This window comes from Patiria miniata, unplaced genomic scaffold (genome assembly GCF_015706575.1).
Source record: "Patiria miniata isolate m_02_andy unplaced genomic scaffold, ASM1570657v1 HiC_scaffold_21, whole genome shotgun sequence".
Lineage (NCBI taxonomy): Eukaryota > Metazoa > Echinodermata > Asteroidea > Valvatida > Asterinidae > Patiria > Patiria miniata.
In genome coordinates, this window is record NW_024037060.1 from 1,441,532 (window position 1) to 1,458,533 (window position 17,002).

At 38.8% G+C, this 17,002-nt stretch overlaps 1 protein-coding gene across 1 annotated transcript; it reads right to left on the minus strand.

Annotated features, from left to right (window-relative positions):
• Window positions 1–3,980: 3,980 nt before the first annotated feature.
• Window positions 3,981–7,290, minus strand: LOC119729765. Its single transcript, XM_038202505.1, has 5 exons — window positions 7,090–7,290; window positions 6,617–6,655; window positions 5,928–6,065; window positions 5,057–5,207; window positions 3,981–4,217 (listed from the first exon to the last, which is right to left on the minus strand). The coding sequence occupies exons 1-5, from the start codon at window positions 7,184–7,186 to the stop codon at window positions 4,145–4,147; spliced, it is 498 nt and encodes a 165-aa protein (XP_038058433.1). The 5' UTR covers window positions 7,187–7,290; the 3' UTR covers window positions 3,981–4,144.
• Window positions 7,291–17,002: the final 9,712 nt, after the last annotated feature.

The following is a 17,002-nucleotide window of genomic DNA, read 5'->3' on the forward strand; positions in this document are numbered from 1 at the left end:
GGCTCACATTGTTTTTCTCCATTTTTTTTGAAGCGTGAATCTTTTCTAAAAAAAAAATCCCAAATGTTTTTGGCAGCAGATAGATAATTTTGTGTGCGTAGGTATGTTTCTCCATTCTACAGGGGACGTTGAACAATAGCTAGATCTGAAATCTAGTTGAAATGCTAGATTAAATATGTATCGGGGGAAACATTCAAGTTACAATTTTCCCCTGTTACTGGCTGCAAGCTATCAAAAAAAAAATTCAATTTGGGGGTTCAAGATTTTTTCATTAAAAAAGGAATACACTGAACAGGTAAATTTATTTGGCAAACTTCGATGTACAACCCATCTCTTCTTCCAATAGTTAAGTTTGTTATTATAAGCTTTTAAAAACCGTCTGAACAGTATTGTTTTGAGCAGAGCAGAGTTTTAAATAATTCTGTTGTAATAGCAGAGTTTTCAATATTTCTGTTGAAATATGTTAAATCGACAAGCGAAGGTCGGACGTGAGGTAAATGCATCATCTATGTCCTCCAGAAAGAGTCGCATTTCGAAAACAAACACTTAACAGAATGAGAAAATAATTAAACAACAATTAGTTTTTACTCCATTCAATACACATCTGGTACTTAAGTAAGATTATCCGTGTGTGTCCACACGCACAAGCAAGACGGCGACAAGTGAAATTGGTATCCATAATTTACATTATAGACAAAGTCCAGGCATGTGTCTCAAAAAGGGCTTCTCAATAAATGCACATCGCCTCATCTTCTTTCGAAGTGAGTATTAAAAAGTTGGCACATTTCTGTCCGTATATTTCTATAGTTTTCGTATTTGCTGTCGGAATCAAAACTAAACTCAACCACGTGTCAACTGTTAGTTAAAAAAAACCTACCTCACTTACACAGTGGCTTAGCGAAGTCCACCAAACGTACAGATAAAAAAGTAATTCACATGTCCTTTCATAAGTTAGTCTTGTGTCTTATTGTTCCTGCAGGCTGCCTTCCCAGCCCCTGTGCATAGCATAATGAGCCATATTGCCTGAAGGAGTTGGGGACAGTCAAGGTGCCAGACTTGTATGCAGGATTCAATATTTGGTATCAATGGGGAATCCCATCGGAATAAGTGGCGCACCCAGGATTTGGTTGGGGCTCACATTTTTTTCCCATTTTTTTTTAGAAGTGTGAATCTTTTCTAAAAAAGAAGAAGAGATAAATGCCAAATATTTTTGGCAGCAGAAAGATAATTTGTGTGCGTAGGTTTGTTTCTCCATTCCATAGGGGACGTTGAACACTAGGGTCCCAAATTCCCGAGAAGACCCGCCAATTTGGTTTCGTGTACAAAGCATATCGGAGGTCTTCCTAAGAAGTACAAACAAAAGAGGGACAACAGGGGTCCCCGATCGCAGGCAAATACAATGCAATGGAAATTTCTCCTAAAAGTCATCCGTTGACCCCCCAAAAATTGAAAAGTAAATGAAAGATGATGAAATAAGCTTTAATTTGATGTGTGTCTCGAACACCTTGGAGAGTTGTGAGTATTTTTCCCGAATTTCTGAAGTGAGAGTTTTTATCATTAGGGTCAATGGAAGTTTATTTACTGGTCTGCAACCATAGAGAGAGTTGCGACAACTTCAGACTGTTGAACCATGATGGCCGTTCATTATGTGTACAGTGCAGCGTGCGACTATTGTGTACGAATTATACATAATATGTTAACTATCTCTATAAACGGTTCTGATCAGGAGAGGGCGTGATTACCATTATCATAATTAAAGAAAAGGCAAACAAATTTAACAATGCCAGAAGTGAAAAGTATCTCATGTAATTACATGTATTTTAATAAACCGGTTTGAATTTCTCACTTGTGGGATTTCAAAACGTGTGCAAGCCTCCAGACATTCAATATAGATGATTGGGAAAAAAACATAACTTTAGAAACAAACAAAAAGTCCATTCCTTATATATGTATTTTTCATTTTAGAGTTATTTATTGTATGCCCTCAATTGTTGTTGTTTTTGTGTTGCTTTTAAAGTATTTTGTGGACCAAGAATTTGAAGGTTTTTAAAGAAATACTGGTGGAAGCCGTGCACAGGGCTGTGCGCTTGATGTATTTCTGTGAAATTCGGATGAAATTTGACTCTATACAATTGCTCTATTTTGCAATGGAGCACAGTCAATATTTTTCAAAATGGCGACGGGCCACAGGACTACTTTTAGGGGAGATCTTCTTTTAATGAAATAAGCTTTTAATTTGATCTCTGTCTCAAAAACCTTGGAGAGTTGTGAGTATTTTTCAAAATGTTTGGAAGTTCGCGTAATTATCACTGAGGTCTATGGGAGTGGATTTACTGGTCTGCACCCTTATGTCAAGTACCCTGCCATGTATCGTTGCAAAAGTTTTCAGTTACTTCCGCTTCGATGACGTCATCATTCTTAACCCTCCTCGTGATACTGCGTAATTCATGCTAATGATTGACACATTTTGACCTGCACCCTGAACTTGTGACCAAAGCATAAAATATCGATAGTTCCAGTTATTGCGGTTGTGATGCTTCTGCTACAAATAGATGGGGAATAGTATAGGGCCTTCATTGATTGTGGTATATATTAATAGAGGGTGTTACACATCGATAGAGGGCGCTACAGACAATATCAGGAGAGGGCGTGTTTATTCATTGTGAATTGAAGTAAAAATTAAAAATACATGCATACAATCAGTCAATGGTATCTCATGTAATTATTTTATTAAGCCATGGCCCTTTTGAATTTCTCCCTTTTTGGGATTTTCATAACGTCTGCAAGCATCCGAACATTATTCAATACACACGTATGGAAATAACACAGTAGTGGTAGAGAGAAAAGTCCTTTCCTAATAGTTTTAAACCAATAGGCCTAATTGAACATTTGTTATTGACGATTAATCGCTTTCATGTGGAATACAAAGAATTTGATGCGAAGCGAAACATGCTTGAAGACTCCACCCACAATGACCACGTGACTAAGATCGAATTACTTTCAGTTACATTTTGATTCTACAATTTTGTTTTTTGAAGTGTGACGTCATGCTAATATTTTTTCAAAGAGCTACAAAAGAAAAAAAAATTAAAGAAACGTCATAATGTTTAACTGAACCAACAATATGTCTTTTTTGGTGAAGTTGGGTATCATGAAAAGGTAATGGCATGACGTGTGATCACAAGCAGGCCCTATAGCCGCCCAGAGGAACATGTTGCAATAGGAAAGCACGTGTACCACCGTATGCATGGACTTGTGTGAACTTGCCCACGTCCACACAAGGTTTATCCCCCTCTCTGGAAAACAGGTTTAGAGGCTTTTGGGGTAAGGGTTAATTATCCGTCGCAAAATGAAGAGAAGCATTCAAGGGAATCATAAAAAAAACAATTTGGGTCGAAGGAGATTTCACAATTTGAGTAAAACGATTTTTTTTTTTACTGAGGTTTTTCTTAACTACACGAAAACAAAGGAATATCCACACTAGTTATGTAACGTCAACATGTGTACACCATAGATTGTAAACACGAAAACTTGAAAGATTATTTGCTAAAAGCTAACTAATGAATTTGGATAGAATAACACTTTTGTAAATGTTGTCTTAATTTGAAGGTTCACTCTGGACCAGCGGCGTAGCCTGCAGGGTTCTATTATCCTGCGGGGGCGGGGGAGGGGGGGGGGCGGGCTGGATGGTACAGTTACAGAGGGGCGCCCAATTTCATCATGTGTGTGTGTGCGTGCATGCGTTTGTTTATGGTGTAAATCGAGGACACACACGTGCAACATCATCGATAAATCGAGGACAGGAATCGAGGACAGGAACCACGTGTACAAAACCAATGAGATCTGTTGCACAAAAAAGTTAAGAGTATAAACAAAGACGCCATAAACAAACGTGTGTGCGTGAGTTTGTTTCTGCATATAGGGGACGTTGAAAAATAGAGGACAATGGGGTCCACAACTCCCGAGAGGTCGTTGTTTGCTTTCCATGGGACGATAACACCAACAGCCAATCGCGAAAAACTGTGTTTTCGTGAAACAAAACGTGAAAAAGGTAATTATGGGAAATAAGTAGGAGCGTGCCCCCCTTCCCCTACGCCCTCCCTCCCCGTAGCTATGCCGTTGCTCCGTGGACAGACATGTTTCCTTAGTATTCGTCGTTGCTCATCTGAAAGATGACGTAGAACTCCCCATCAATTCGCTTCCAAATAAGAGTAGTCCTGTGGACACGGATAAATAACATCAAAAACCGTTTATGTTTTTATAGGTATGCTGATCTTTCTCCTCTGATCACGTGAACAACCACGTGGCTAATCACCGACAGTTTTATATAGCACAATGCATCACCCTCACTTGATCACTCTACCCAGCTCTGGGATGTATGTACCGCTTGGTCAAGTGACGTGCCCCCCCCCCTCCCCGCCCACGATTTTTTTTTCACCAAACGACATCCGCATATGGTGTAAACTATGACGTTTTGGACTTTACTTCTCTTAAAAACATGAACAAAAATTAAATACGAAGAAAAAAACCTAATTCGAACGTAATGAAATTCGGATTATTTCCTTTTTAAATAAAAATTATCCAAAGCCTCAGAAAAGAAAAGAAGGAAAAAAATGAGTAAAATGATGTTTTGAACCCATGAATCTACCGAATGAGCTATCGAGCTGCTCAACAAGTCCTTGAAATTCATGGTAATAATATCATACCTGCGTAAGTATCATAACAGGGTCGTAGAGGGCGCTCAACAACCATGTTATGCAGATGTTGTTTAGAGAGAAAAAAAATCGCCCACGCTTAATTCCATCCGGGGACTCACACTCATACACAAGTCACTTTCCAAACTCATAGAAGCACCGTACGTGCACCATTGCACAACTATGTCGTAGCGGAGTCGAATTTTAAAGTGATATTGTCCTTTGATGTTGCATGCTATCTAAGGTTCATTTACTTTTCAAACACAAACAAGTCATTAATCACCTCCGTGTTAGCTATTAGATTAAATCTTATATATATTTTTTATCAAGGTTTCGATAAATGTGACTTCACTTTGACTTACTTTCCCTTCTTGTGGCTTCCATCCGGTAGTATACTGTCTTGAGCATGCACTTCAAGTACGTAATCCCCGCTGGGTCCCAATGGTTCAATGTGCTCGGCCGGATGCTTGATCACGTCAACATACTCCAGCCACCCAAGGTTTTGCTCCACATCTGAAATTATTGATACAATTAAACAGGTGGTTTCAACTCTCCTTTTAATAAACCTTTTCGACATTCGTAAAGCATCATGACAGTGGATGACAAAATTGCACGTAATTTCTAGACTTGTTTACGTGTTTTCTCAAATACCTGATACTAAAATACCAAGGCACAAGACATTTGTGTCTTGGTCAAAATCAGCCGTCGGACATTATGGAATAAACGGACGTAATGGTCCGGAACAGATGTAAACGTGATAACCGGAAACTGAGCATTTCTATAAAGATGGATGCCAGAATTATATTATATATTCAGATTCAGTCACTAACAATAATACACATCATGTTACCATTTAAATTCGTAAACCTGTCAGACCTGTCCAGTGGCGTAAATCTGTGCCGGCGAGTTTGGGGGGGGGGGGGGGGCTGGACACCACATTACATTAGGGTGCGCTCAGGATAGACGTAGCCTATATCAATATGTATATTCGCGCTTACATCAAAACAGCGCATTTTAAAAGCCCTTGTACTTTGTTTCTCCACTTTTCAATGCTATTGAATACATTTGGGTTGTTGGGATGTTGGGATGTTCGAAAAATACCTCAAAATCCGGATTTTTCCTATCACGAAAAGTGTTGTGGATGAATCAATAGCCCATCCCCCATCAGCACGGAAATCAGATCAAATCAAATTTATAAGTATTTTGAGCTATTACAACTTATAATGGTCTTACTCTCAATTCCTTCGTATGCTGCGTGGCCATCCGGTACTACAAGTACATCATCAGCGTACATACTCAAGAGACAATCTTTGTCCTTGTACATCAAACACTCCCCAAGCTCTTCTCCCAGTTCCACTATCTCATCAACCGCTGTCGGGGAACAATCAATACCAAAAATCAGATACTGTTCGCAGATGAAGACTTTCCTAATATCAAAATTATACCAAGTGATTCCAGTGTGCAGTCACATGGATACATGCCGAGGGCTAACAAGACTTGTAGATGACTACGATAATAATGAAGCGCTTTTATGAGACTTATAACTTTGGCGGAAAGCGCTATATCAGCGACACACATTATTACTTATTTTGTATTATTATAAAACAATTACTGAATTACTAAAGACGCACCCAATGGGGTTCATTGGGATGATAACCCAGCCCCTTCAAATTACAAGATTTTATTCTTTACAATATGATAAAGAAACCCCAGATGTGTCATCGCTCAGTTTCACAAAAACGTTAATTATGTGCTAGCATTCACGCCTTTTGGTCTTGTTATGCGTTGACTGCAATACATCCGCCACCCCGCCTCCAAATGAGCAAATATTGGAATTCGACACCCCAGCCAACCCCCTTTTGGAAAATTCCGGATCCGCCACTTTGGAAAGATAATATATGACCATGCAATTGTCGTATTACCTGGGTGATATGCAATGCCACGGGACTCCTCTTTGTGATCTTCAAGAAAGAAAACAAAATACAGTGATCATTTTTCTTTTGGTTTTAGTCTTAGTATAAGATACGTACATGTATATACCAATATGTGCCAAACTGTTTCGCCTGGGTCCTTCATATGACCAAATATTTAAATTAACATTTTTTTTTTTCAATATTGGTCCAATACATTTTCACTAATTTATTTTTTTTAGTGACATTTCCCAATTTTTCCCATTTCCCCATATGCCCATAGTGAAACTCAAAAAAAAAAAAACATCGGCAAATTGTTTTTGTATTGTACAAAATACTTCTATGTAGGGTTGCACTGGGCTGTTTGTCAGCGTTCAATGAAAATTTAACTTTTTGACAGATTTTGACCAGGCAGAAACGTAAAAGTATTGTCCAGGGGAAAATGCAAAAACATAGAAAAGCACCCCTTCAAGGCTGTTACAAACCTTCTACCTCCCCGCCGGCTGGCGGGATGTTGCCTTTGATGGGCGCGTTCAGCAACCCAACCAACAGAAACACACACAGCCAGGTAAAAGCAGACATGTCGTATCGTGGAGAGGGTGGTTTTCTTCAAGTCAGCACGGTATGGAAGATGACTAGCTGATTATCGTTCGATGAATTCCAACGATGTGAGTGGATTCAGCCTCAAGGGAGACCTTACATAGCATCTACTCGTGCTGCTTGATGCAGATGTCGTGACGTCGTGACCACGTGATGCAATTAAACCAATAACAGCACGCTGCGTTTATTGGCCATGCGCTCATGGACATTTCGTGTTAAAACAGGTATTTGGCAACTGGAGTTCTGTGCAATGGATTTTGTAGGCGTTTCATTGGTGGTGCTGCAGAAATAATTATAATAATAATTTGGGAGGCTAATCATCCGTACTCGCAGCTGAGAAGCTGAATTGCGAAGGACGCGGCTACAACGTGGTCGATCCACAGGCATGTAAATGAACAATGAAATAATAATTTCATATGTGCATTTTGACATTTTCAGGCTTCAAGCTACAATTTGGGTTTCTTGACAATTTCCTCTCGGCTATTTTGATGGCAATATTTCTCAGTGAACGACGAAGAAATTGTCTCCAAAATGTCAATAAATCAGCCTTCAATGTTCTTCCATAATGATCGCATTAATGGGCCAAATGAACAAAAACAAATACACATATAAATGATGATGAACTTGGTGAGTTGATGCGAATAAAGGTTTAATTAAAATGTTAATTTGTTTAAAACGAAAGCTATTTTTCCAAAATCTATTAAAAAAAGAAGAAGAATGAAATGAGTTTGTACTGGTAAACTTTGCATCACCATAATATCGCAACTCTCAGGCATTAAGAACCAATTCTTAATTTAACCCAGGATGTATAAATAATATGAACAATATATTTTACGGATGAAATATAGGATAAAAAGTGCTTAGAGAAAGACAATTGTGATGAAAATAATTATATTTGTAAATTCCCTATGGGCTATCTAATTTCGCTTGTTTGGTGAAAGTAACACGTGTGTTCAGTTGTTTATGACTCTGCCAGCTTCAATTGCATTGAATTACGGTCACGTACATCTATATGCCTATAAATAATCTGTCTGAAAGTGACATGTTGAACAACCTGGCACGCACGTTCCGCTTAATTGGAAATGCACAATTATTAGTACAAACTAGATGCGGCGGAAACCAGCCTATGCCCTCGGAAAATTGATGAAATTTTCCCTGGCTACCAGGCTCATCCTCTTGAAGGCTATCTATCGGAGTTTTCCTTTCCTTTTTACGCGCGTTATACGTCATCTTTATCCGCACAAAAAGAGTCGCATTCCAACAATTCGAAAACAAACACTTCACAGAATGAAAGGTAATTAAATATATACAATTACTTCAGTGAATACACATCTGGTAATTAGGTAAGATTATCCGTGTGTGTCTGAGGGCATATTTGGTTTCAACGAGCAAGCCGGCACTTCGTCCCCAAGGTCAAGTTAAATTTGTATCAATGTAACAATGTTTACAAAGTCCACTAGTCTATTTAAAAAAAAAAACACTGTAAATTATTTTATATTGTATTTTGAAAAGCAAACACACCAGACACATTGAATCGAAAATTGTTCTTTTATTTGGATATCATTTGATGTCAGATAAATAATAACTTTCACTATTCGGTACCCATTTGCGATTAGTACCCATTCGCGATTAGCGTTGCCCAAAATAACATCAGGCATCCTAATGCTGTCACGTCATCAAACCGGAATTTACCTCTATAACAAATTGTACACATTTTTAAACGTTCTTGTATTTTAATATTTCGATACGTTCATTTCATTTTATTTTGAATTATGTAACCGTTCTAAACCGAATCAGTATTCTATAGCACATATAAAACTGATGACGTCATCAAACCGGAAGTCCCGTGTAAATAATATGTAAAATGAAATATATCGATCCCAAGGAATGTGTTGTTTAAATGAAGAAGTTGTTAAATCGGAAAGGGGTTTTAAGATCAATAATTTGCGTTCCTGTTTTTGCATAACCAATTTTTACAACCGAAAAGGACTATGACCAATGAAAAACTTTCGAGCCCCTATCACCCTGCTGCGTTTGTCACAAAAACAAAAACATCAAACCTCTGGTTCATTTTGATGTTGAGACAATAATTATATGCTGTAAAAGTGTGTAATGTGAGGGATGCGGTGCCGTTGAAAAACAACAAGCCTTGCCAAAAAAATGCAAAGAAGGAAAAGAAAAAAGCCTAGTAAAGCTGGTCCCTGACTTATTGTGTCCATTGAAGAGGTCATCCGAGTCAACGTTGTGGAAGGGGTGATACTGAAGGAAGTCTAATTCACAAGTTGACGGGGAGTCAGTCAGTCAGTCAGTCAGTCAGTCAGTCAGTCAGTCGGGGAGTCGGGGGAGTCGGGGAGTCGGGGAGTCAGTCAGTCAGTCGAGAGCCAGTCGGGGAGTCAGTCAGTCAGTCAGCAAAGAGGACTGTATGCTGGCCTTCTAGGCCCACCAATAATCCACATTAACAATTTTTGTGTCGGGCTACCGTCATCATCATTCTCCCAATCCATCATGGGGACTTTGGGCCGCCCGGACGTACCGAGCGATCAGATGCAGACTGCCACAGCTGTTGCGCTCGTGTCTTGTGGCCAACTTCTAGCTGGCGCAACCAGGGTTTGCGAGGTCGGCCCTGGGTCTCTTCCAGGCAGTGTTAGGGATACCATAGTAGTGAGTGCATTTCTACTGATCTTCCTGCCAGTAATTATTACAGGTATGCGAACGAAGTGTTCATGGGCACTGGCTTTCATAAGCTTTCATGCCAGGAAAAACACTGGCAAGGATTACGTATGGTAATTTGAAAAAGTGTTTGTTAATCAATAATGACCTTGTCTGAACGACTTCATGATCAATGAAAGATTAAGTATAGAAAGTGATATTGGAATCGCACATTAATGCGCGTCTTGCATCAAAGAGTTCTGACGGATACTTTAGCACAAGATGATGAAGAATTCCCTAGAATTGCTCAGGTATTAAAAATGGCGGGGGGAGGGTTTCGGGTATGGACTTTTCTCTATCTTTTTGTCCGTTTTCTCGCTTGTATTATATTAATTACAATTTCGGAGTTTACTTTGGAAATAAACTCTCTCCATGCACTTTTCAAAATTGTAAGTATTTTATATTTTAACAGAAATGTGATTAACAGAAATGTGTTGCTGCTAATTCAACTGTAACTGGCTTCAGTTTGTGACCGATGAAGAAACAGAAAAACTAAAACTTTGACGAGGGGATTGAAAAAGAAAGTATGACAGTGACGTGACTGGGGTCCAATTTGCGTTTTCTGGAGTGGGAAACTCAAGGGTTTTTGCCAATTAATAAAAACACCCTTCTCTTAACCTCCTCTGAATTCTGAGCTGGTGAGGAACGCACGTAAGGCACATGCCTCTAGTGGGACGTGTGTGCACTTTTCCCTTAGATACACCACTACCGAAGCCCGTGATCTACATATATGTCCAAATGATTACATTGTTTTGGTATAAGTATAACTACCAAAATATAACAAGCCTACTGAAAAGGGCCCACGAAACGAATGTTACCGGTGAACATATTTTGTGCATTTTTCTACTCCTCTTAAATTGATGAAATTATTTGCCATCCATTTTTTGGAGTTATTTTGTATTGAAACAGTCATGTGGTTGCTAGGCATTATCTTCTGGCATTGTTAGGCAAAGCTAATCCGATGAGACGCTACAATAGAGCAGTGAAATCCATGCGCCCCCCAAAAAAAATATGGCATTTTGAACGTTATGTTACTCAGAAATATGCTCAGTGTGATTGAAATGTTAAATTATTACGGAAGACGACATTCTAAACTTCATGTCAGAGAAAAAAAAATCTCGGTCATCGATGCCGAAACGTCAATACTGGTTACTGGTAAAGCAGACCTTCAAGTCTGGAAGAAATCGTTCGAAAACTTCCCCAAATGCATGTATTAACCTCAATTTCTAGGAATCTGTCCAAGTTGTTAATTCACGAGTAGTTCAACACTTATATCATCTAAGAATATTCCGAATTTCAGCTTAATCTGTTGTTGCAAATGCTAGTATACCAACTAGAACCATTTCCATGGAAAATTTCGACGAGGATTTTCTGTTGACACAACCGACCTGCATTGCTCAGCAAAGCTCCATAGGCGCTACGGTTGACCGGGTATGGTAGATTAGCATATTCATTAGCGTCACTCGGCGTGTTTTGGCGTGGGTCTTAGTATCGACCAATGGCAGCCATATGGTTGCTACGGCAAAGCGTCGGTCGTTGTCAGAGAAAGCTAATCCGATTACGTACTAAGACACTGTAACAGAGCATTGAAATTCGTGAACCCCCCAAAACATGGCCTTTTTGAACGTCGTGTTTCTCAGAAAATATGCTCGGTATGAATGAAATGTTACATTCTAAATGAAGAAGAAATTCTTAGCTTCACGTCAATACTGGTTACTGTTATAGCTGACCTTCAAGTCTGGAAGAAATCGTTCGAAAACTTTCCCAAATGTATGTAATTACATAAATTCTAGGAAGTTACCGAAGTTTTTATATCACGAGGAGTTGAACACTTATATCATCTAAGCAATTCCGAATTTCAGCTTAATCTGTTATTGCGGACACTAGTGTTAAACTTTGAACCATCTCTAAAGAAAATTTCGAAGACGATCAAAAATTAATTGCCGACCCAACCCATGTGCATTGTTCGCAAAGCGCCGTAGGCGCTACGGCTGACCGATTTCGGCCCGGCACGGCTCACAATGATGATGGGCATATTAGCATATTCATTAGCGTCACTCGGCGTGACGTGGCGTAGGTCTTGGTATCGACAAATGGAAGCCGGCAAAAAGGGTGATATTTGTTAATTAACAACTCGTGAAGGAGGCTTTTATGCAATGGTTTACTGCACACCGTAATGGATAAGAACCTCATTAATATTTGTGTCTTGAAAATATTGACAGATATTGCAAACGCTAGTCTACCAACTTCCAAAAGTGCACGTAAAAAAAGCCCTTTCTACTTTTGCTGTATTGTTAATAACATCAGTATTACGTAGCCCTTTGAGAGAAGATCTAAATCGAATGAAAGTTTTTTCCATGCTCTATCTACTACCCGAAAAAAAATCCGAATTTGACATTTTGACCCATTGTTTTTCACCCTAACGACCTTCTTCCGCGCACCCGACGCTTGTACTTATCCATATTATTCGTTGTTTATTTACATTGCTTTTTTGGGGGGGAGGGGTGCAACTCGAAAATAGGGTACGCTTAAGAAGACTCAGTTCCTGAAGTAGGGCACTAAATTTTTAACAATACCAACGCTGCGGCTGCTCCTTTTAGTCCCATAAGTTCTGAGAAGGTAAGAGATTCAGGGGGAGGGGCGGGGGTATAAGCCTCAAGTGGAAGAGCCTCATTTTTCAGGTACACCTCAGGGGAAGCACTTGGTATATTTAATTGCCATTGTTGGCATTGGCTTTTCTTCATTAACAAACTATTTAAAAAACAATACTTTTCTGTTTTAAATATGTTATTACGATGGCGAAAAATCAACCAAAAGCCGTTAAACATCCATTTCGAGTGTGAAACCGGAAAAAAATGTAATATTCATGCTTTTTACCTATAGCGACATGAAAGTTATTCACTTTTGAATGAGACATGGTAGTCCACCAATGTTTAATTATTGAATTATGTTTTTAACAAAATTTGAATTATTTGCGGCTTGACAATGACTTGGCTCTTGGAGGGCGGGTTCATTTACACGCAAAACAAAAACGTCCTTTTGCGAGGGCTGCAGACGCCTGAAATCAGAAACAAAGCTGTTTTTCCTGAACACAGTATTAAAACAAACACATTCAAAGTTTGTTAGGGAAAAAATTAAGAGCACGGGGACACTTCTTTAACTCGGTCATTATTTTGTACGTGAATATCTTCTCTCGCGCCCTATTCGTTTTGTTTCAATCAACATTTTTAATGAATGAGTCACATTCTACCTTAGGAAGTACAATTATTTAATTAAGAGGACTTTACCAGTGCAGTCAAATAATTACAAGGCTTTGCAGATTATCATGCATGAATATAGCCGACGCCAAGTGAAGATCTCAGGGATCCAAAGCGTTTGGATGATGTACCAGCAGGTTTCTCCCCTGAAATGATAAGGGAACTAATTACTGCATTGGATTCTCTTTCAACCTCGGTACCTCGGTATTTCTCCTTGCATTCTATAAGGTGGTAACAGTGCAGACAAGAGGATTGAAGAACAGGGGGGGGGGGGGGTTCACTTGTGCGGAGCCGGGGGTGGGGGAACAAGATTGTCTGAGTAATTTTGGAACTGTTAAATTTTCTGAAATTTTGACAAAACCACCGGAAAGGTGTCTTGAAATATTATGTACTATCAGATCCGTGCCCTGTATACGGCTTCGTTTACAGTTGAACAGCGCCCCAAGTGTCAAATAATCATAGCTGCCTCTGGACAAAGTTACGGCGACGCTTATGCCATGGGATTTGGAAGAGTTCGGGGTGATTCGAAGGAACGGACAAGGGTGTAAATCCCTTGGAGATTCCCCCAACTTTTTGAGGGTAAGGGTGGGTCATTGGATCATCCCCAACAAGTAGTGAATATTAAAAAAAAAAAAAAAAACAGAAAGAAATTGTAGCCAATTAAAAAAATCGACAGGAAAATATCAACTACTATACTGTATACTCATAAAGTCGGTAAATGAGGTAAAATGCTCATAAACAGCAATAGCACTCATGTCGCTGATCTGTCTTCATGCAGTGCTACGTAGAGTGACGGATGGTGTTCAGCCCCCCTCCCTCTCGCTAACCGCTTTTTGAAGTTTGGTACGTAGGGATGGTTTTAGAATTTTAGGGGGAGTTACTCCCCCCAGTCGTCGGCACGGATTTACGGGGACGGATATCGAAACGAATATACAGTGCTATACATATCATGGACTCTCCAAGAACCTAACTATACCATAGGCCTGCTTTTCTTAAACAGCTTCTTAAACTGAGCACCGTGACAGCTCAAATTAAATTTCATCTTCTATTCTAAGACTTTTGACGAATTTGTTTGGGGGGAAATCCATGATTTTCGTGGTAGTCAATCGAAAAATTTAATTTAGTCCATCGAATTTAATAATGAAAAAAAGACTGAATACGCAGAGTTTCTCTTTATTCTGCCTTGAATAAGGGTAAATTTAACCAGCATTGGGTACTAGTAGAATGGTAATAACAACAATAAAACGAAAAGACGAAAACAAAATCAAAGTTTGAAAGCTCTCCATCTTATTATGGTTCATCATCGGTATACCTCTTACCCTTTCCTGCCTTTGGACTATCTGCTGAACGAAAAAAATAAATAAATGCACGTAAATAGAACAAACTGAGGAATTCTGATCTTAATACTGAATAAAAATACCAATCCCGTTTGCTTGAAAAGTCAGATTCAGGGATTCATCGGTGAAAGTACATATACATTTGTATACATTTAAGGGGAGAAACCCAACAGGTCTTTATCAACCGGGCTCTCGACGAATATGAATGTGTTAACTGTTTTAAAGGTATTTATATTGAAGGTAAAACTATGCCCGAAAATACTGTTTTTGAAAAAAAACCTGTGCAAATGTAGTAAGGCGCCCTCTTGTGGTCGACGTGGGGGACGATCCAATAGCCAATCCCCTGGTCAAAACAAAGAGGGGGAGGGGGATATATATCCCGCATCTCCACCCCCGGGATTTACGCCCCCGATAGCATGTTATACGCTCTCATCTAGCGTCAGGTTTTGGTCACCAAGTTTAGAACTGTATATGTGCACGCACCAAGGGAAGTATTTTGGTTTAGCCCGAAATTTTCAATTGGAAAACAAAAGCAAGATATACAAAGGGGTTTGTAGTACTGAATATAATAAAACACTGTAAAATGGCACGTACACTGCACAATATTGTTCTCAGGAAAAATTGATATCCTCATTTTCGATTATTTAGTATGAACACAGCAATCAAATATATTTCGATGGCAGGGTATAGACGGAATGGCATTTCAAATCGGATGCCTTTTAAAGAAGTGTTATGATTACGTTCGTTTGCTCCATTATGTCTTGGTCAAAAATTAGCTCTCGGACATAATTGGTCTTTATTGCAAAAAAGTAGCTAATGAAATTGGCTTTCCAGTCATTATTATGTTTGATGCTACATATTTTTTTCCAATATGAAATATAATTTTGGGGGTTTGGGTTCCGCTTTTTTTTGTTGACTCGCCCTGTACAAGCCTCGCCAAATAACCCATTAGCCGATTTTATGTTTACAGACACAATAGGAGGGCGCTGTTTGATTTGGGTACAGAAATGAGACAAACGTTTGGATTTACTAAAAGCAAATAGCGCCCTCAAATTGTGTCAGCCGTACCTCGAATAGGCTATACGTGTATATATAATGAGTATGCATACCTCGATACACAGTATTTTGTACACTGTACAATTGTAAATTGATGAAGCACGCATCCACGTTTTGTTGCCATAAACTGCATGAAATTAATAATAATACATGTAGTAACATATAGGTTTCGGTTTCATTTCATGTGTGAAATTTGTCGTGACGGAGAATCGGACGAATTTGTTAACATTATACCACTTAGGGGATGTGATTAGCTAACCACTCACTTTTGATTCAAACTATCACAACTATGTGACAGGATATGTCTTGTTACCTCCTCTATGGATGGCAATGAGGCTATGAGTAACTTCGTGACTAAAAAACCCCAAAAGAGATCATTGAGTATATATTTGTTTATTTAGAACTCTAAAATGAACACTTGCATAATGCAACCCCCAATTAATAAGATCATCATTATCAAGGCACATCAGTCCGAAGAACAGGTTACTGTAAGTCGGTCAAATAGAAAAAAAGCCACCCTTTTCTCAAAGAACAAAATACACCAACGAGCGACACATACTACTTTGTGCAAAAGATTAGGGAACATTGTTTATTGCATTCAATTTAATCAACATATTTTTAAAAAATTAAATTTTTGAAATTGACTAAATGATTATTGCATCACATCTTAAAACCACACTCTCACTTCATATCATGCAAAAGAGGAAGCTAACGAAGGACATGTTATCCACTGCTTGCCACTGAAAGCAAAAAGTTGATAGTTTTTTTCTTAACAAGACAGCAATTTTTTTGGCAATTGAACAGAAATTCATGTTGTGAAACAGGAATTCTACGATCTCTATGATTTTGGTTTAAATATCGCATGAACTATCGAGGACGAAAAGAATCTGGATTTCATGGGAACAACACTGCATTTTGGTTTAAATATCACATGAACTATCGAGGACGAAAGCAATCTGGATTTCATGGGAACAACACTGCATTATCACTGGTCGACAAATGTAGAATTAAATATACTTTAAAGATAATACAGAATCAACAACTACTGTACACCCTGAGACGTAACATGCAGAAACATTATTGCCATCTAAACGACTTTACACACTGTCATAGAAAGACGGCTGGGTTTGTGAACGTGTATATAGCCCCATATCTAAGTACATGTCACTAAAACAAATCAATACGTATGCAGACGATGGAAACACTTTTGGCCAGTCAAAATATTTGCGGGATTGAAAGTAACAAATGCAAAATATTTCGACCGATTTGACGACAGAATGTGAAATGTGGAGGCCTACTATTTATTTGTCGATTATCGGATTAAAACGAGAAACGAAGGTTTAATTAATTTAAAAAGGAATCGATTGAACATTGTTCGACTTTTCAAATGAATAAACAGTGCAAAACTCACGAGTGTTCGTGCAAATTGATTCTTTGGC

Bases quoted from the DNA above. Each gene is read 5' to 3' on its own strand.
- LOC119729765 (XM_038202505.1), bottom strand. From the start codon at position 7,186: ATGTCTGCTTTTACCTGGCTGTGTGTGTTTCTGTTGGTTGGGTTGCTG. The intron at 6,656-7,089 runs GTTTGTAACAGC...TCTTTCTTGAAG, and splicing joins AGCCGGCGGGGAGGTAGAAG to ATCACAAAGAGGAGTCCCGT. The intron at 4,218-5,056 runs GTAAGTCAAAGT...CCGTGTCCACAG, and splicing joins GGAAGCCACAAGAAGGGAAA to GACTACTCTTATTTGGAAGC.